At 37.5% G+C, this 21801-nt stretch overlaps 1 protein-coding gene across 2 annotated transcripts in view; it reads right to left on the reverse strand.

Moving 5' to 3' along the window:
* GPATCH8 (G-patch domain containing 8) overlaps positions 1-21801 on the reverse strand; it is a gene marked incomplete at both ends in the record, with an annotated part of 79507 nt that overhangs the window by 19982 nt on the left and 37724 nt on the right. For both annotated transcript variants that reach the window (XM_084238886.1, XM_084238885.1), the window contains 3 exons: positions 2814-2957; positions 10742-10828; positions 11743-11810. In XM_084238886.1, the coding sequence (XP_084095012.1) occupies positions 2814-2957; positions 10742-10828; positions 11743-11810 (299 nt within the window). The remainder of the gene's footprint in view (positions 1-2813; positions 2958-10741; positions 10829-11742; positions 11811-21801) is intronic.

Raw genomic sequence — 21801 nt, forward strand, 5'->3', positions numbered from 1 at the left:
TCTTAACAGCTAACGGCTTTTTCCCAAACCAAGGATCACAGATATGTTCTACATTAACAGTTATCAAACTTGAGTTCTCTATAAATGTCCTTAATTTTGTATTTCCATTTTGATGGAATATAAAAAGAGAAATAAATATTTGGGATCATCTAAATGAGCAGTTGGTAATGTTTACAACATAGCTGTAGACTTAAAATGGTAGTGATTTGTATCAACCAAAAGTCAAATGACATCACAACACCATTCATATTTGAAAATTTTGCAATAATCCCAATATAACCAGGTTTCTTTTTTTTTTTTTTTTTTTTAAATAGAGGCATGTTTTATTTATTTATTTGTTTGTTTGTTTATACATGCACTGGGTACAGTCAGAAGTGCGGGAGGGTGAGAGAATTCACCAGAGCCAGAGCGGGGAGCAGAGCAGGCAGAAGGACCGAAGTACACTGCTGAGGGGAGCAGCGGGCGGCAGGAGGGGTCTGCGCGCCTGCGGGACCCTCCCCCAGTGGCCGGGGAGCAGCCAGGGATCGAACCGGCGCCGCAGAGGCCGCGGGCAGCTTCGCAACCCAGCGCTCAACCGCTGCGCCACCGGGAAGGCCCATAACCAGGTTTCTTAATCTCAGAATTAGAATTACCTGAACCAGGTAATCCTTTGTTACAAGGAGCTTTCTTATGCATTGCAGGATGATTAGCATAACTCTTGGCCTCCAATCACTAGACAGACACCAGTAGCCCCATTCTCCTAGACGAGATAACCAAAAAATGTCTCCAGACATTGCCAAGTGTCACCTGGAGTACAAAATCTACCCAGGCAGAAAACCACTCACAGCAATAGAGAAAAGCAGTGAAAGAACTCAGTTAACACAGGGACAGAGGGAAGTAAACATATCAAGTTCAAATGAACCAGAGGTGTAACAAAATGTTCTTTTACTCTCAAATTAAGAGCAACATGACTAAAACATTATCACTCATCACATTAATGTCAATATGAATTTTATCAGGCCTATACTTTTTTTTTTTTTTAAAGATTTATTTATTTATTTATGCAAGCACTGGGTACAGTCAGAAGCGCGGGAGGGTGAGAGAATTCACCAGAGTGAGAGCTGGGAGCAGAACAGGCAGAAGGACCGAAGTACACTGCTGAGGGGAGCAGCGGGCGGCAGGAGAGGTCTGCGCGCCATGTGGGACCCTCCTTCAGTGGCCGGGGAGCTGCCGGGGATCGAACCGGCGCTGTAGAGGCTTCGGGCAGCTTCGCAACCCAGCGCTCAACCGCTGCGCCACCGTGGAGGTATCAGGCCTATACTTTTGATCAGATTTTTTAATCTATTTTGCTTGACAGGTTTCCCTCCCCCTTAAAAGGCAAATCAATAAATTATTCAAGCTTGAATTATACTTTTCCTGTACTTTATTCAAAAGTCATTCCATCACCTAAAAATGTAACCTTTCTAAATGTTCTTTTGGTGCCTAAAGTTTCCTCATGATTTTAAAAATTTATCAGAGACAGTAGTTGAAGCAGTTTTTAAGAGCTCATAAAGGTCGCTATGCATTTAGATGCTAAATGTTTTTGTTAATTTTTAACATGAAAATCTGAATTATATACACACTGAAAAACTGGAAAAGTTACTGGTTAAGCAGTATTCACTGTAGTAGTCTTCTTTCTTGACAGATGATTCTTTGCAGGAAATTGGCAATCTATCTTGTCCATATGTTTTCTAAATTTCTCTTCTTCAAACCAAGCAGAGCTGACAATATATTAAAACAATGTCCAAAAGTATAAAAAAATTTAAAGTGTTGTCTTGAAAACTATCAGTGGAATAATCTTAAACTGGATAGGTGTGGGTAAATATGGAAAAGGTTGTTGCAAACTCAATAGCTTACAAGCTGCTGGTTAGTAAAAGTAAAACAGTCAAAGTTTTACTGAAAGATTTCACTGAAATCTCACGGCTGGTTAGAAGATGAATGGTTAAAAATATTATTGGTTCAACAGGTCCAGCTCAAAAGAATATTCCAGCAATGCTCCTAAGTCTCAAAAGTTTAACAAATCCAACTACTGTACCCCCAAAGGCCTAAAAAATTCTGCTAAGTTACTCAAGATCAAATGGTTCAAAATTCTTTAATAAGCGAGAACTGTTCTACAGATTTAAAGACTAATTTCCTCCTTCTAAAATTCCCAAGGGAATTATTACCACTTTCTTAATGCTAGTAACTAGTCAGGAGCAAGTTTCTACTATAAATCAATGGTAGGAAAAAAAGAATACAAGCAAAGCATAATTAAATTTTCAACAAACTCTTCAACATGCGCCATCAGTTTTTGTTAAAGTTGAGGTGAGATCTAATTTTATTTTCCTTCTTAAGATTTAGCTACCTTCCAAGAAATACTGAATAACAAAATGATTTCTAATAGGAAATACTAGCCAGTAAAGCATGAACTCTTAATGCAGAAGATGAAGACTACACAGTGCAACATAACTGTTCTGCAATTAACATGAATTCAGAAAGAGGGAGTGAGTAAAACAAAGTCCCCAGTAATCCTCAGCTGAATTACCAACTTAAATATAAATTTAAAATCACTCAAGGCCAAAAACTTTAAGTTTTATGAAGCTCACAATTCTTCACTCTACATATAATCTTGGAAGGGGAAGGTCTATGTCCAGCCTTCTGTTACTGAAAAAAATCAAGTCAGTCAGATGTTATCTGCAAAAAAAAACAACTGATAGGTATAAGAAACTATAGTCAATACTTTTTTGGCATACACATAAAAGTCAATAGTTATAATGACAACGTAAGTGTCTTTTTCCTTGTTAGCAATTTCTCACCTGCTTGTGTGCATGATCATAAGAGTTGATATGGTTGTCAAATTCCTGATGTTTCTGATACTGCTTATCACAGAGTTCACAGTAAAAGTTGGCTCTGAGGTCTTCCAATGCTTTGGCAATTGCCTTCTCTTTGTCAACATAATCCTGTGAGAAACATAAAATACAAATAAAAAATGGACTTGACAGAACTTTAAGTTTAATGTTGTGAAGAAGCTGTCTAACCTGAAGAAAGAAAAAAGGGCTTTTTATAGCAGTTCAACCAGTAAAGGCTGGATGAAACACAAGTGGAAATTTGGTGAGGTAGTTTGTGTGTGGTTGTACTAATAGTTATCCTCAAATTAAATAATATTCAAAAAGAGTTTAATTTTAGTTATGATGGATTAGATAACTGTGGCATCTCCTACTCCTACCACCAAGTAGGCTAAGGAAAACAACCAACTAGATACATAAAACACAATTTTTATTGCATTGTAGAAGCCATAGAAATAAAGCAAATCCCCAAAAGGCACAAAGAAAAAAACAAAATAAACATTTTGAACAAAAATCAACTATAATCTGATTCTGAAACCAGAGCTATGAAGGGCTTTCTTTAGGATATGTGGATGCCAACAGAGCTTAAAAATGATGGGAGAGCTAAATCTGAGAAGTCTCATTCAACAAGAACCTGAAAGTGGACTGGAGAGATCCTAAGTCATGGGTCTTGGCAGAAGGAGTAAAAAAGTACTCTCAAAAAACACATTCACTTTTGGGCCTAAAAACTTTCCTAGGTTAAGATCAACAGAATGAGTCACAAAGGTAACTACATACACAAAAGGAAATAAATTTATCCTAAGACAAGTCACAGGAAATAAGCAATAAATTTAGGTCCCAAAGATCTCAGATACTGGAATAATTGCTACAGAATAAGGTAACAAAATGTTTAAAATAAAATGAAACTACAAAAATGAGCAATTACAATTATGATCTTTTAATTGGGGGACTTCATCTAGGAGTTTTTTGCAGTCTAAGTTCTCTAGAAACCAAATTCACTTCTTCCTACGATATTATTTGCCTAAAACCACTTTAAACTCTACATTTTACATAAAATGTCATTATTTTAAGACTCAATGAAGAAAAAAAGAGAAATAATCCCAACAACTACATTTTAATTAATTTTGGAAAGTTCTCAGCCATCATTTCTTAGAATCCATCCATTTCTGTCTCCTATTGGGACTTTAGCAATACATGTGTATTAGACTCTGATTATTGTGTGGAATTCAAAACATTCTGTTTTTTCACTTTCCTTTCAATTTCAGTTAGAAAGTTTACACCAACTCATCTTCAAATTATTACAAAGTTTTTTTGTTTTGTTAAATTTTATTTATTTATATTTTACATCATTATTCCTTTTTGTACAATGTATGATTTCTCCTCTCAGGTGTAGTCCCTATAAAATTCCCAACACCAAGTCATCTGTGAACCATCACCATAGTCTCTTGTGCTCTTCCCTCCCATTAAATCTCTTTCCCTCTTCCTCCTGCTTAGTGATTTAGTTTGCCTGCTAGTTTTGTCTTTTTTCCCCTTCAAATTATTGATTCTATCTTTAATTCAGTCAGTCCAGTCTGCAGATTAAACTACTGAAAGAATTATTCATCTCTGATATTGCATTTTTTCCTTTTTCCCTGGGTGACTTAATCCATTCCTATAACTTTAAAATCATCAATAGGCTGACACCTTCCCACCTTTTATCCCTTGCTGGCACCAATCCTCAAACCCCCGCCTCCAATATATTCCAGATTTGAATATTCTGGTGTACTGAATGTACACTAAGCACTGCAACTTTAGATGCTCTAAACTGAAATCATTCCATTTAGATCATCTATTCTTTTTTTGTTTATTTATACTGTATCTTCCCCATAAAATCAACAAGTTTTTAATTTTACCCCACTATTACGTACGCAAGACAGAAGAGTTAATAAAAGGGAATCAAAACATTCCAAAATGTTATACTGCTCATGAGGGAGATAAAGTAAAATGTGGTCATTTGTACCTTAGAAAAAATTTCTAGGTAACTATAAAATAACAGAAACCATACATTATTCCCAGTTTAATGAAGAGGGGAAAGAAATGTAAGAATTACCAATACAAAAGAACGCAGGAATAAAGAGGAAAAGACTGGGGGTGAAAACAAAAAGAGGACAAAGTAAGATGGCAGTGTTTTCTTTGTTGCACTTAAAAAAAAAAATTGTAGTAGTATTTAAAACACCAGGGACCATGATTAACTCAGTTCCATGCATCTGAGAGTAATCAATATATTTTTTTTTAAGTGCAACAAAGAAAACACTAACACGAATCGAGGAAATTTTAAAGGTCTTCAATAAAAAATAATTCCATTTTATTTTTGTCAATTTAAGTTGGTGTAAATTTTCTCTCATTATTGTTTTAATAGGCTTTGGTGCCTTTATTAGTAAGTTTAGACATTATTAAATAGACGTGAAAAGAAAAAATAATTTCAATGTGTTCAAAGTACTGTAGAGCTGAAATGAGAAATAATTCCCAGCTCATTTTATAAGGCTACTACAATCTTGATATCAAAATCTGCCAAGAACATAACAAGGGATATGTGGCAGGCTACTCTCACTCATAAACAGCTTCAGGTCCTAAACAAAATATAAGCAATTTAAATCTAGCAATGAATAAAACAGATAATCAATATCCAAAGTGATCCTAAGCTCATAAAAGCAAGGTTGATGTTAGATGAAAATATCAATTAGTATAATTTACCACTTAAAGTTTATCAACATCTTGACAGTTTGCTAAAATTTAATCAAACATAAATAACTCAAACCCACAGGCCTCCCTGGCGGCATAGGAGTTAAGCTATCAAGCTATCACCAGCCACTGCAGCATGAGTTCGATCCCTGGCCTGGTAGCTAACCCACATGGTACAGCAGACCATGCTGCTCCCCTCAGCAGTGTATTTCAGTCAATCCGCCTGTTCTGCTCCCCACTCTCTCTCTGTTAAACCCTCTCACACCCCCACCTCACACCTCTGGTCCACACCCCAGTTCTTATATGCATAAATAAAAATAATTCTTAAAAAAAAAAAAAACCCTCAAAAAACCTTCCTTAACCTGATAAAGGACCTATTAAAAAAACTCACACAGCATACATTCTAAGTATTCTGAGAATAAGATTAAGTGTGTCCACTATCACTGCTGAAACTCAGTACTGGACTAAAGGATCTAACCATCAGAGTGAGGGAGAAGAGAAAAGCAAAAGAGAGCAAGAGGGAAAGATGTTATTCAACTGGAAAGAATAACAATGAAATACCATTATTCACATGGATACTATGTAGAAAACCAGCACTCTTCAGATAACCTATTAATGCCAATAATGGAAAGATGATGAATATATATTTATTTTTAAAAAAGATTTTATTTATTTATGCATATAAGAACTGGGTCCAGGCCAGAGGTGTGGGGGTGAGAGGATTCACCAGAGACAGACTGGAGAGCAGAACAGGCAGACCTACTGAAATACACAGCTGAGGGGAGCAGCAGGCGAGACAGAATTGGTTTGCTATGCCAAGGGGGTCAGCTCTCAGGCTGAGAGATTAAACTCTTGCCACAGTGGCTGGTGAAAGCTTGACAGAGCTGAGACTTTAACCTCTGCGTCACTAGGGAGGCCCGAATACATGTATTTTTAAAATCGTGTTTCTGTACATAGCAACTAACAAAGAAATTTAACAATACAAAGATTTTTGTTATGGTAGTGTAGCATAGGAAAACAACTTCCTTTTTTCTCTTGATATCACATAAAAACAAAATGATGATAAGATCTGGAGAATGAAAAGGAAAACAAAAAAAGTGAGTGAGGGAAGTTAAGATCCTTACAGAACATATACTTGGGAAAAATGTAGCAGAAGTCATACAAAGCCAAGTAAGCAACATAAAAAAGATGGAGGTAGATTTCAGAAAATGATAGCAGGAACTTACTTCCTGTAAATAAAGGTTCATCTGAAGTGATATTCCTACATTTCTAGCACTCATCAAGAACTTTTGAGATCTAGAAAGAACTTGGATTGGAGTAATGGGGGAAAGCATGCATAGTACAAACAATATACACAAAGAAAGCAGAAAACTTCCGTCCAATTATGGCAGATCTAAGAAAAGGTCATCAAGAAATACCCAACAGGGCTGCTCTGGTGGCACAAGGGGTTAAGTCTCAGCACTATGAATCTATCTCACAGCCACTGTAGCACGAGTTCTAGCCCCAACCAGGGAGCTAACCCACATGGTGCAGCAGACCTCTCCTGTCTCGCCCGCTGCTCCCTGTAGCAGTGTATTTCAGTCAGTCTGCCTGTTCAGCTCCCCACTCTGTCTCTGGTGAATCTTCTCACCTGCCCCGCACACCTCTGACCTATACCCCAGCTCTTGTTACCTAAATAAATAAATCTTTAAAAAACAAAAAACAAGGGCCTCCCCAGTGGCGCAGCGGTTGAGTGCTGGGTTGCGAAGCTGCCCGCTGCCTCTGCGGCACCGGTTGGATCCCTGGCTGCTCCCTGGCCACCGGAGGAAGGTCCCACATGGCGCGCAGACCTCTCCTGCCACCCGCTGCTCCCCTCAGCAGTGTACTTTGGTCCTTCTGCCTGCTCTGCTCCCTGCTCTGGTGAATTCTCTCATCCTCCCGCGCTTCTGATTGTACCCAGTGCATGTATAAACAAACAAACAAATAAATAAAAACATGCCTCTAAAAAAAAAAGAAAAAACAAATACCCAGCAAAGGAAGAATCCTTCAAATATACAGGCTAAGAAAGTGCATCTACATGTTGAAAGAACATATTGTAATAAAAATGAAATAAAATGGTCAATGAAAATGACCTAAAAGGCCAATGAAAATGGCCCTAAAAAAGTAGTGGTAATCACTAACTTGGTAAAATTACTGAATCTTAAAAGTAAAGAAAGATTCTTTTGAGCAACTAAATCAAACAATCAAGGGGGGGAATTAGTTCAGCCTTTGATTTTTTTTTTTTTAAGCATAATACTCATCAATTCCAGAAGTGTCACAATACAACAGGGGAAAGAAAGCATTAACCCAGGTTTTTATATGTATTTTTCAAATAAAAATGACACAAACACACATATACATGAAGATTTGTGTGTGTGTGTATATATATATATATACATTACATATTTACACATGCAATTGTTTAAAATACTTTATAGGTTTGAAATTATAGAATGAGATTATATACTTTAACACAATTATTTATAGATTTTAAATACTTATATAATTTCATGTTTCATATTTTTTTCAACCTATGAAAATAATTTGGGAAATATTTGCCCAACTCTCCCACCTAATGGTCTAAATTCTCTTTGCAGCTTTCCTACTAGGAGTAAGGAAAGGTGAAGGAAGAGCAAGGTGACTGAGGGACAACGAGGGCTGGGAACTAATGTTTGACAGTGACAGTTGAGGAGACTAAGAGGGAGATATCTCAATAAAAGGAACACTTGGCAGTTCTCAGAGTCCACTGAGCCTGCCCCAGTCCCACACTACACAACAGAAAAGATGTTGAAATGGGAATAGGTTTTTGGTGAATTGTTATGACAAAGGGATTAGGAAGAAAAGAATAATAAAAGAGTGATCGCAGGAAAGGAAAAGGGTTTCACAAACAGCAACATTCAGAGTTGGCCCCAAATTTGAGTAAGTATTCTCATCAGTACAATGGATGTAAATAATTCTTGCTCTACTTACTCAAAGAGCTCTAGTAAGAAATACTGGGTTGCCAGAAAAGTCATGATGTATTTTTTCTGTTTTTCAAAGGTCGTTTATTAATATAAAGAACAAAGATTAATCAATGATATATTATCTGTTTTGTTTGATAACCTTTTGCCAGTGAGCTTCACAAATCCTTATTCATAGAAGAAATGACCTGTCTTTATCAGAGAAAAACTGAGTAAGGTGCTGATTTACAACCTCATCTGAATTGAACATTATACCATGTTTACAGAGAAGAAACAAGTGGAAGACTGACGGCGCCAAGGTCAGCAGAGTATGGTGGATGTGGCAAAGGTCCCATCAAAGCTCCAATAATTTTTGACAGGTGATCAAATGTGCATGTTGTCTCCTGTTGTCATGATAGAACACAATGCCTTTACGATTAATGAGCTCTGGACATTTCTGGATGATAGATTTGTTCAAACTGTCCAAATGCTGACAGTACACATTCAAATTGACTGTTCGGTAGGAGCTCAAAAAATATATCACCTCAGGACCAGGACTGTTTTCGTACTACATTGTTGTAAACAATTCACTTCTCATTACCAGTTATTAGTCGCTTCAAAAAAAGATCGTTTTCCTCATGTTTAATGAGCACATGGCAGATGTTTACACACACATTAAATGAACTTTGAGTTCACAAGGAACCCAAATATCGAGCTTGCTTATGTATCCCAGCTTTTTCAGGTGGTCATGAACACCTGAAAGATGGATGTTTAATGTTTTTGCAATCTCGTGTCAGTAATGTGGTTTTGACTCGATCAATGCTTTCATTTTGTCATCATCTACCTTGGTGGGCATCCCTGACCCAGGAGCATCACTGAGATCAAAATCACCAGCACAGAATTTTGTGAACCATCATTGGCACTGACGTTCTTGTAGAGCACTGTAACCGAAAACTTTATGCAACTTTTCACAAGCTTCCCTTTAGGGAATTAAAACAGTAAAATACGGCAAAAATGTAGTTTAGTCTTCCATCTTCAACTTGGTGTAAAATTTCCAAAATGCAACCAAATAGCTCAATTTCTTTTAGAATGAAGCTAGAACTGTCAACTGTCAAATGACTAGCAATAGCATAGATGCAAATGAATCTAGTACTTCCAAAAATGAACTAGTACCATCTGTTGCAAAAATGCGTCATGATATTCCTGACAACCCAATAATTTATTGGGGAAGGGAAAGGGGTCTTAAAATATATTGCATAATCTTATGAGGCTACTAAGCTTTTCATTATTTACTATTCATTTGATACTGTAATTCTACTTGAACAATCAAAATGTATTCTTTAAAATGTTTATATTTCGAATAGTATACCAAGTAAATCTGTCTTTTCCCATTACTTTAAGAATTTATTCAACTCATATGTATCGAGTACTTATGTGCCAGTCACTATGCTGGATGCAATATACAAATAGGTAGTCTCTTTTTTCCCAGTATAAACTATAAATAAATGAAAAAACAAAAATTCATAATCATAAATTATAGAAGAGTACCACAAGAGAATAAGACATAGTGAAGGACTTATTTAAATTGGGTGGTATGGGGAGGTTTCTGATAATGTAATGTTTTAAGCTAATACCTAATGGGTGAGACACAGAGACAGGACCATTCTCAAAGGACTCCTGAATAACAACTTTTTACTGTTACTACTGCCTACTATGTCCCAAACACTGTACTTTCAAACAATAATGTAATCTTCCCAAAGACTTACAATCTCTATAGATTTTTTTTTAAAGATTTATTTATTTTTATACAAGAACTGGGGTACAGGTCAGAGGCACGGGAGGGTGAGAGAATTCACCAGAGAGAGCGGGGAGCAGAACAGGCAGATTGACTGAAATATACTGTTGAGGGGAGCAGCGGGCAAGGCAAGAGGTCTGCCGTGCCATGTGGGTTTCTCCCTGGCCAGCCGGGAATTGAACCCACGCTGCATAGGCTGCGGACAGCTTCACTGCGCAGAGCTTAACCTGTGGTGCCACCGGAGAGGCCCCTCTATAGATTTTAGAGACAATAAATAGTAAAAGTAATAGAAACCTGGTATCTACTATACTAATTACTACCCAAATGTCAAACACATCCTGTCACCAGAGATCCTTTTCACCAAAAATGAACATCTCTTTCAGTGTGAGCACCACACACATGCAAGAATGGCTTTATTGAAGTACCTTGTATTTCTGTCTCAATTCTTCTGTGTCTTCTTTTTCCACTTCTAAGACACGGCGCCGTTCGGTAGCATCTTCGGCATAATCAAGCTTAATAAAAATAGACATTATTAGTCTTAATTCCTAAAGAACCCCAATTAGCTATTTAAGTCATACTACAGTATTGTATGAAAATAAAAACCATTGTACTTTGCCCAGCTACCTGTTGCTTTCTTGTCACCCCACAAAGAAAACAGTTTCAAAATAGTTCATTAATCCTTGGTGCCCAACTGACACATTTGTTGATGATAATGAACTCTACACAATGTTCAATGCCAAAGACTTAAAAATTAATTCTTTGGAGAACAAAGAATTAAAAATTAACTCTTTGGAGAATTAATGGAGAAAATGTTTTATTTATTTATTTATTTATTTATTTATCTATCTATCTATTTATTTATTTATTTGTTTATGCAATAGCTGGGGTACAGGCCAGAGGCACGGGAGGGTGGGAGAATTCACCAGAGACAAGAGCGGGGAGGAGAACAGGCAGACAGACCGAAAGCACTGCTGAAGGGAGCAGCGGGCACTATAGGAGAGGTCTGCTGTGCCATGAGGGAATGGAACCCGCGCTGCAGAGGCTGCGGACAGCTTCACAGCGCTGTGCTCAACCCGCTGCGCCACTGGGGAGGCCCTGAGAAAATGTTTTAGGCAATGAGAAGCAGGTTTCACAAATGACAGTTATATGTAACTTTACAGGGGCAAAGTGTCTACCATAGAAAATATTTTTAGCGCTCAGCAACACTGCCAACTGGAAAAATACAGGGTTTGGGTTTTTATCTGGCATTATTTATCACCAACCTGGCAGCACTACATGGGGATGTAAAAAATATTTTTATATTTCCAAAGAAAGATATTAAAACTATTTTATCTAATAAATATATTCTTGTATTAGCATCTGAATTTGGGGTGAATATCAATTTTAAATATACCATAAAACAAGTGAACTAATGAGATCAATTTACCTCCATTTCCATGCGGCCCATGCCCATGACATCATACTTGACAACAATGGGAATAGGATCTGTTCTCCCTGTAACAGGAACACATAATCAAGGTAAGATGCAAAGCAAAGCCAACAGCTCACTTTACACATTGGGTTTGGGTGGTTAGAGATCTTGCCTTGGAGTGCAGAGACCAGAAAGCTACAGTGAACCAAACACAAGCCATTCTCACAGCTTACGACCAAACCTACTTCTCCCAGTTTAAACCCAACTAACCACCATGGTGACCTTCCAGTCGGGAATTAATTCCAGATTACTGTGGCAAAGTCAAATTAATAAGTAATGCAAAGCACTTTTAAGCTATGGTACCAGGAGGTTGAAAATCAAAAACTTTAGAAATTCATTTTTTAAAAACCCCCAAGTAACTTTCCTTCAAGAACTACTTCACTTTTACTGTCCACTGATATCCTCCCACACACACTTTTTTTTAAAACTGGTAATAAATATCTCAACTGGACATGCTTAAATTTAAAAATCAGCTTCAACATGATGCCGGACAACTCTCTAACTGCAAAGTCAGTATGTTTAATATTTTTTTCATTTTCAAAATATGCTTTAAAATTAAGTTGGACTGTGAAGAATTTAAATAAAACCTACAGTTGGTTTAGTTGCCCTTAGGAACAGAGTGGATTTAACACTGGCTGTAGCAATCGGTAAGCTGTGAAAAGGACTAGTTGCGAAGAAAATTGACTTTAAACTAATCAATCTATGCTGGAGAATTTTTAAAATGTATATTTAATCCACTCATAACCAGCCAAACAAAGCAAAATGGGGCAGACAAGCACTTTACTACCACAGCTGTTTTACATCACAACTTGCGCTGTTTATTGTGATGTAAGCCCACTGAAAGAGGACTTACCTTATCCGTTGTACACCTTTAGTGAAAAAACACAATGTTTACTTCCCTCATCATTTCACTCAGGCTGGTGTAAACAATTGTTTTTTTTTGTTGTTGTTGTTGTTGCTGCTGTTGTTGTTATACACACATATATATTATACCTTTGGGCTAAAAAGCTGAGCTTTTTGTCAGGCTAGCGCTGAGATTTTATTAAAAACAAATTAAAAAATAGATAAACAAAAGTCATGATCATGACTAGGTTTTGTCCTGGAGAAAAGAGAACTGTTTTCAAAGTGACTGGCTTGTATCCAGTTGCTCTATATTTGTGGGATTTGGTTTTGTCTTTAAAAGTAACGAAAAACAAATTCGTAAATTTAACTACTTATCACCAACATCCCATTATTTTTAGCAATAAGGAGATAATCTGAAAAAACAGTGAAAAATTTAAGTAAATAAAGAATATTTCATGCTAGAAAAAAGAAAATGTTCTAAAATACAGTCTTTCGTTTAGATACTATCAAAGACAGCCAGTCAAACAAAATGAAAATGCATTACTATCTTATGCCCAATGGTATAATAAATAAGCAGTGACTGCAATCTTTAGCAAAAGGACCAAATTAAAGACAGGTTATAAAAATGACTTCCTAGGTGCAATATCACTTTCATAACGTCTCAATCAGGGATTTACTGGTAAAAACAAATGGTCCAATAAAAGAATTGAAAGGAAATGTCAAAGGAATTTACTTTTTTTTGTTTTGGCATCTTTTTTGGTCTATCAGAATTTGTTTTGCAAGAAGCAAGAAAGTTTTAGTATAAATTCATTACCTCTGTAAACCCCTGTTTATAAACTCTGCATTAGTACTTTTGCCTTCTAAGGCAGTCAAAGTTTGTTTAAATTTATTTATAAATTGCAGTAGCAAGTGCTAGTGCCCATTACATTGTAGGGAAATCAAGTTTTTGACAGTATTAGAATTTAATGTTTTAACTGATTTTTTTTTTTGGCAGTTCTAACATAGATACATCCCTTCTTAATATTACCCTTTAATGAACAAGGATCAGACAAGTTGCATAAGGAAAGGAAAGGAAAATGAAAAAGACCAAGCAGAAGGATGAAGGCTACAACAGAGAAAGTAAGCCTAACATATTGGTGCACTGATGACAAAAGGAGTAATTCAGTCTGAAAATAAAAAATTACCACTGCTAAGTTTACCATCACCACAACAAGTCCAGGATCATAATGCTGTAAAAAAGAAACACCATTTGTTAGGCAGAAACCATTAGGGTAGGAAATAGGCCTTCTAGCAGGCAGATGGGATGGGGTAAAGTAACAATTGGGCTTTGTCCCTCCCCCAATTTCAGCTGGGGACAGAGGAAGGACAGTTTGTGCTAGCAGTTGTTTTCATACTGGTCAGATCAGGGTGTGAGATTTTTGTGCTGCCACTTGAGAACATGAACAACCTTCTCTTTAATAATGTAGTGGGTGCAGGAATTTTTAAATGAGAGAACTACCTCAAACTTCATTTAACTACTCACTTTTTTAAACTGGTATTCGGGGCCCAAGGTGGAACATTTCCTTAAAGAAATGACATCAAAGACAGATCAACTAAGACAGTGATCAAGTCATACGCTTCATTAAATGAACTCTAGGAGGATTTGGGCCGGGGTGGGGGGTAAGGGGTTGGGGGAACACCTCAAAAGACCATACTAAAAAATATAAGAAGCACAGTCTCAAGCATAACCTTAGATTTTTCAGTGCTTAGAAAATTATGTGCATTTGAATTCTATTATGAATGAATAAAATTTGAAGTAGCTTTCCTTTGTTTTCTTTCAATGAAATCGTCCCAGACCCACCAATATCTTTTTGCACAACAAAGTTAAGCTTTGAAGGTCAGAAACTCCAAAGAAAGTGGCATCAAAAGGTCGGTCATATTTGTAAATAGTCCACTCAGCGGTGACTCTGGTTTTCAAAACAATATGAGGGCTATATTACTGCCTGGGTCAAGAAATAATTTCTTTCATTATCAAAGAGGATTCAGAACAAGGACAAATTCCAATGGAAAAATACTGAAGAATACAAACAGAAAGAGGTTGCAGCTTTAAAAAACCCTCTTAATGTACTCATTTGTAATAAAGCCTATCATGAAGAACACCACTGTAGAACACCTGAATAACAATTTATAGTGACAACTCTTCAAAAGGCAGGTAGCAGTAGAATATGTGCTAACATGATAGTCTCTGGAAACTCAACTTCTCTTTAAAATAACAACTATAAATCCAGGTTCTCTATTTCTTGGTTTCTTATAAAGAAAGGGGACAAATGTTTCTTAAAATCCATTAAGAACATTTCTGTTTATTCCATCCCAAAGGAGGTTATCACTCCATCCAGAACACAACACTTTCCTTAAAAGAATCAACACTTTCCTTAAAAGAATCTGTCCTCGGGCCTCCCTGGTAGTAGAAGGGGTTAAGCACAGCACTGTGAAGCTATCAGCAGCCTCTGCAGCACGAGTACGATCCCTGGCCAGGAAGCTACCCACATGGTGCGGCAGACCTCTCCTGTCTCGCCTGTTGCTCCCCTCAGCAGTGTACTTCAGTCAGTCTGCCTGTTCTCTACTCTGTTGCTGGTGAATCCTCTCACCCCCTGCACGTCTGGCCTGTACCCCAATTCTTGTATGCATAATCTTAAAAAAAGAAAAAAAAATGAGGCAGGATGAGGCTACCAGGATTTAAAACAAAAAAAAAAAAAGAGACTGTCCTTTTCTCCAAAGATTTACAGTTACTGTGCCTATAATTCCACTACGGGAAAGAAAAAGAAAAAACACACCAAATCTACAAATTGTCAATGTCAATGCATTCATGTGATGGAAAAAACAACTGATGTTTGTATTTTCTAAATCAAATTATACTTTCTATCTTTTAAAAGGTAGTTTTACTTCTACAATTATAAAATGTTCATTAAGCATCTCTAGCTAAAACGTGAAGATACTATGTGAAGGTATATTCTCTATCATAACTGAAGAGAAAGCAGGTCAAATACGAAAGTCCACTGATTGCCTATAGACACCCTGTTATTGAGACAAATGCAGGAATAGAAAAATTGGATAGAAAATACTAAAGGACACCCATAATCTGGTAACCAGCCACACTTCAGAAAACAGAAGATATAACTTCCCTACAGAAATTAAAAATGAAGATGCATCCAAAGTGAGTAAAAAACATTGATTGGGCAGTCAACAGATGTAAAAACACAATTTACCTCTGCTGCCTTTTCCCTTACTGAGATTCATTTAACAAATATTTATTGAGTTGCTACTACATTTGTACTACATCTGGCACTGTTGGAAGGTATATGGCAGCAAGCACAAAAAAGCCTATACTCTAATTACCCATAATCAGACCCAAGAATCTTACCAATTTAAACTTCTAGCATGAGGAGGGTAAGAACATAGAACACTTGTGGGCCTCCCCTGGTGGCGCAGCAGTTGAGCGCTGGGCTGCGAGGCTGCCTGCAGCCTCTGCAGCACTGGTTCGTTCCCTGGCCGCCGGCAAGGGTCCCACAAAAACAAAACAAAACAAAAAGAAAAACCAGAACATTTGTGAAGTCAATGCTTATGTGATTCAAAAAGTTTTAAACGTGTGAAGCTGTTTTTAAAGATTGACCCTAACAACTCTGAAAAATGTGGAGGCTATGGGGGCAGAAGCGGGGTAGAGGAACTAATGTGGTAAGTGTATTGGCACTGGAGCTTTGGTGGAGCCAGGGTTAAGCATGTGCACATGATGAAGTATATGAAGCTATACTCCCCAAGTAATACAGTTTTGTAAATGAATGGTCAATCCTTAAAATTTGATTAAAAAAAAAAGACTGGCCCTAACAAAGCATAAATAACTATAAAGCCACCAAAAAGTCACAAAAAATATTTCCAAAAGGCCATGAAACTGAACAAGGCCAAGAACCTGACCTGATATCTTTAAATCTATTTCTTGCTTTAAGCACTCAAATACATATGTGAAAATCACAAATAATACAAAACTAGGATGATGTATTCCCTGATTTGCAAAACTATTCAGAATAGGACTCTGTAAGTTATGTTAGTATAATTAAATGCAATTTCATTTAAGACAATAATCATGGGCCTCCCTGGTGGTGGTGCAAGGGGTTATGCACCGTACTATGAAGCAAAACGCAGCCTCTGCAGCACGAGTTCAATCCCCGGGCAGCCAGGGAGCAACCCACATGGCAAAGCAGACCTCTCCTGTCTCGCCTGCTGCTCCCCTCAGCAGTATGTTTCAGTCAGTCTGCCTGTTCTGTTCCCCACTGTCTCTGGTGAATCCTCTCATCCCCCGCGTCTCTGGCCTGTACCCCAGCTCTTGCATGCATAAATAAATAAATCTTAAAAAAAAAAACCACATTAAAAAAAGACAATAATCATATATAACTTTCTGAAACACATCCTGAGTAAGAAATGGTACATCTATTTGCAAGTTTCTCCTGAAACTGACAGTCTTCAGTAGAATAAAAGCAATGATTACTTTCAAAATCACCTAGACATTTTTTTCTATAACGTGATATATACTACCTCTCAATTCACCACCACCACAAAAGTTAAATTCCTGCCATAGCCTCTTTAATGATCTACACAATAACCAGATTTGATTTTCAAATAGGATGTGTTCTAGGGGCACAGAATCTTTCCAAAATATCAGAGTTGGCTTTCTAGGATAAAATAGTTCCATTTTAATTATACAACCTAATAAGTAAATAAACAAACAGGGACAGAGAAGAGGCAAAAAAAAGCTTTAGAGAAAGTATTAAGCAATCAGAACGATAAGCCTGAAAAGGATATCTTATTCAAGGGGTGACTTGAAATACTCAAGTTTTAGGGGAGGTAAGAAAAGGGATTCATGAGTTACTTTCAGATTTTAAAAAAACCACCTAAATTATATATACCTTTACCCAAGGTAAGAATATTTTGTCATTATATAATGCCGACATAACATTTAAGTCAACCATTATGTTAAGGTCAATTTATTTTTTAAATGGAAAACTAGTTCAATAAGTACAATTTCAGTGTAAAATACCAAAACATGAGGATTACAGGGAGATGGGAAAACAATACTAGGTTCCCAGTTTTTATTTTATTTTATTTTTTTTAAAGATTTATTTTTATTTTTTATTTTATTTATACAAGCACTGGGTACAGTCAGAAGCGTGGGAGGGCGAGAGAATTCACCAGAGCCAGAGCGGGGAGCAGAGCAGGCAGAAGGACCGAAGTACACTGCTGAGGGGAGCAGCGGGCGGCAGGGAGAGGTCTGCGCGCCATGTGGGACCCTCCTCCGGTGGCCGGGGAGCAGCCGGGGATAGAACCGGCGCTGCAGAGGCCACGGGCAGCTTCGCAACCCCGCGCTCAACCGCTGCGCCACCGGGGAGGCCCTAGGTTCCCAGTTTTTAAAAAACAGTTGGGGAATACTTTTTGGCCCTGAGTTTTATTTATGTTTATATCCTAAATAAATAACAGTATCTGGGATAGAGAGGCATTTAACCACAAAGCTTTTGTTGACTCAAGAATGAACATGTGCAGGGGGCCTCCCTGGTGGCCTAGGGATTATATCTTAGTGCTATCACCTCAGAGTTCTGAGTTCAGATCTGAGTTAGATACCCCGCTAGGGAGCTGGCCCATATAGGCACAGCAGACCTCTCCTGTCTCCCCTCACTGCCGCCCTTAGCAGAGTGTTTCAGTAAATCTGCCTGTTCTGCTCCCCATTCTGCCTCTGGTGAATATTCTCACCATCCCCACACCTCTGGCCTACACCCCAGTTCTTCTACACAAAAATAAATAAAATTTAAAAAAAGAATGAATATGTTCACAGGGGTCTCAAACTTGTGCAGGTGTAAATATTTGATAGTTATCATGGCACTTTCTAATTAACACTAAGATACTGGTGATTTAAGTTATCAAATAAAACTTATGACTGGCTATATCATACAGGTCTTCATACTGCAAAGAAAACATGTAAGTTATTATAATATTTGAGCCTCGTATTAATTACAGGCTTGTTCAACTTGTTTACTCATTAGCAGTCAAGGTGAAGCAGACATCAAATGTTTAAAGGCGTTAGATTTAATGGTCTCTAAGGTTCACTTCAACTCTGAAGTTTGAAGAGTAGAAACATATTTGAGTAGAAATACTTGAGGTAAGTTAAGTAGATAGATAGTAGCCAGTCCTATGTTATTGCAATAACCCAACTAACCAGTGCCTTCTTGCATTTTCTAAGTTTTCCATAACTATACTGAAATCCAGGATCACTCTATAATCCCACAAGCCTTTCCAGTTTCATTTAAACTGTCCTTTGTTCTCTACCCCACCCCAATTCATTTTTTACTATTTTCTTGCTGTATTTTTCTAGGTAGTACCTTAAAAAGTTGGGCTATAAAGTCTCAGTTTTGTAATAAAATCATTTCTAACTACATGGGTAACTACTAACAGTAGTTACCTGAGACTCAGTAGAGCCTGAGTCTACCCGCCTCCTCTGCAAAACGGAGATAAATTCACTTTCAGAACCAGCATACAAAAGAGATTAATATATGGGAAATGCTCTGTAAGTCACAAATCACTATACAAAATGTTAAACTTTAACCTAGTCATCTCCTTACAGCTTCAGAAAATTATAAAATCAATTTGTTTTCCTTTCATTTCCAAATTTTGCATTTTTGAAAAGAAATGCCTTAAAATAAGACACTCTAAAACAGAAGCTGTGATGAATTCTAATGTTTTACATACAACTTGGTGATAATGAAACCACCCTACTTACAGATGGAGAAAAACCATTATCCAGGCTCAAAAACTAAATATTACCCTAAAACCCTCCCCAAATAACATTCCATTAGCAAAATGAGAGAAGAGGGAATTTGGAAGCAATGTAATACAAATATTAAATGCAAGCCAAAAGAATGAACTTAAAGAAGCATAATTTTAGCAATACCTCCAAATTAAACATATAGTACAAATCATCTGAGAAAGTAAGTTTAGCCTAAACAACATGGTCAAAATGTTTGCTATTTTACTGTTACCATTGTGAAGAGTAAGATACTATTCTACATACTTCAAATTTGTGATGATGACATCCATATGGAGTGAAGAGTAAATTAAAAAAGTCAAATAGGCTGAAATTACCAAAAATCTCCCTTTATTTCCTTTGAAGCCTCTACTAAAAGTCCAGAAATCTCAGGTCATCCCTAGACATTTTCTTTTCCAGTTCTAAAGTCTATAATTCCATATAGCTTTGAAAGTATTTGGCTAACTAGTAGAATTTCTATATATTCAAGTAGTTCTGAATGAGTGGGCTATTTTACTTACCAAGAAATCACTATCACTATCACTATATTGTCCATTTAGAGTTTCTTGGACACTCCACATTCTTGCCTAAGAAATCACATGGTACATAAACGTTTCATTTTAATTATGCAAATTAACCTAGAGCAAGAAGTCCATACGTAATAAGATAGGAAGCAATGTATATTAAGCTAAGGATAAGACTGTAAGAAAAACAAACAGCATTGTACTAATTAAGAACAAAAATATATTTTGGATGAGTAAAAGAACCACTCACTACCCTACTTCCTGTAATTAAGGCAATTTTCTTAGAAACCTATTTTATCCATATATTTCAAAGCAAATAATCTGGGGAGTTTGTTTAAAATGTAACTTCCTGAACTCCACCCAGACATGCTGGGAGTTTACATTTTTAAGTACCCAAGGATCTGTTGTTCACTGAAGTTTGAGAATCATAAATCCAAAAGGAAAAGCATTGGGTAGAGAGGTTAGGCTCATGATACAGGAAACATAGCTCCTATTCTTACAAGTCTGACCATGGAAAACACCTAAGCTGCTCCATCTACTAATGTTTAATCCTCAAAACAACCCCCAAATCATTTCAAAATTTGGGCATACTAAGAGCCATAACAAGGTCATACTACTTAACTAGTTGTAAAACTTTCATTTTGGGGTTGTCCCTGGTGGTGTAGGGTTAAAGTCTTAGCACTCTCAAGCTATCACCAGCCCCTGCAGCCTGAGTTTAACCCCTGGCCAGGGAGCTAATCCACATGGCCAGAAAGCTAATCCACTTGCTGCAGCAGACCTCTCCTGTCTCCCCTGCTGTTCTCCTTAGCAGAGTATTTCAGCAGATCTGCCTGTTCTGCTCCCCACTGTCTCTGGTGAATCCTCTCATCCCCACTCTGGCCTATAACCCAGTTCTTTTTTTTTTTAAGATTTACTTTTTTAAAAAAATTTATACAAGAGCTGAGGTACAGGCCAGATGCGCGGGAGGGTGAGAGGATTCACCAGAGACAGTGGGGAACAGAACAGGCAGACTGACGAAATACACTGCTGAGGGGAGCAGCAGGCGAGACAGGAGAGATCTGCTTCACCATGTGGGATTCTCCCTAGCTGGCTGGGATTGAACCGGTGCTGCAGAGGCTGCGGATAGCTTCACAGTGCTGTGCTCAACCGCCTGCGCTCCTAGGGAGGCCCTAAAACCCAGTTCTTGTATACATAAATAAATAAAAATAAATCTTCAAATAAATAAATCCAGGTCATTTTTCCAAATGAAATTGTCACAAAATGGTAACCTGTAGGTCAGATATAGACAGTGCATATTTTTTTCAAGTTTTTTTTTTTTTAAAAAAAGGTTTATTTATTTATACAAGACCTGAGACACAGGTCAGAGGCCTGGGAGGGTGAGAGAATTCACCAGACAGAGAGGAGAGCAGAACAGGCAGATGGACCAAAGACACTGCTGAGGGGAGCAGTGGAAGGGGCAGAAGAGGTCTGCTGCCCATATGGGTTTCCCGCAAGCTGACCGGGAATTGAACTCGCAGGCACCTCAGAGGCTGCGGACAGCTTCACAGCGCAGTACTCAACCCGCTGTGCCACTGTGGAGGCCCTAGATTTGTGCATATTTTATTTTAAACATTGAGCCAACATTTAACAATTGAAAAATTTCACCAAACATCTGGACTTCTGGTTTCCTATTAAGAAGTTCAGAAGCTTTGGCAACATCCGAGACTATATTTCTACATGGCAACAATAAGCAAGGGCCGAGTGGCAGTATTCCTCTTTAGACACAGTTCACACTACGTCCTACCATTGCACAGTCCGTGGGCTTCAATTGCCTATGTTACTTCC

This window comes from Talpa europaea (assembly GCF_964194135.1).
Source record: "Talpa europaea genome assembly, chromosome: 7".
Taxonomy (NCBI): Eukaryota; Metazoa; Chordata; class Mammalia; order Eulipotyphla; family Talpidae; genus Talpa; species Talpa europaea.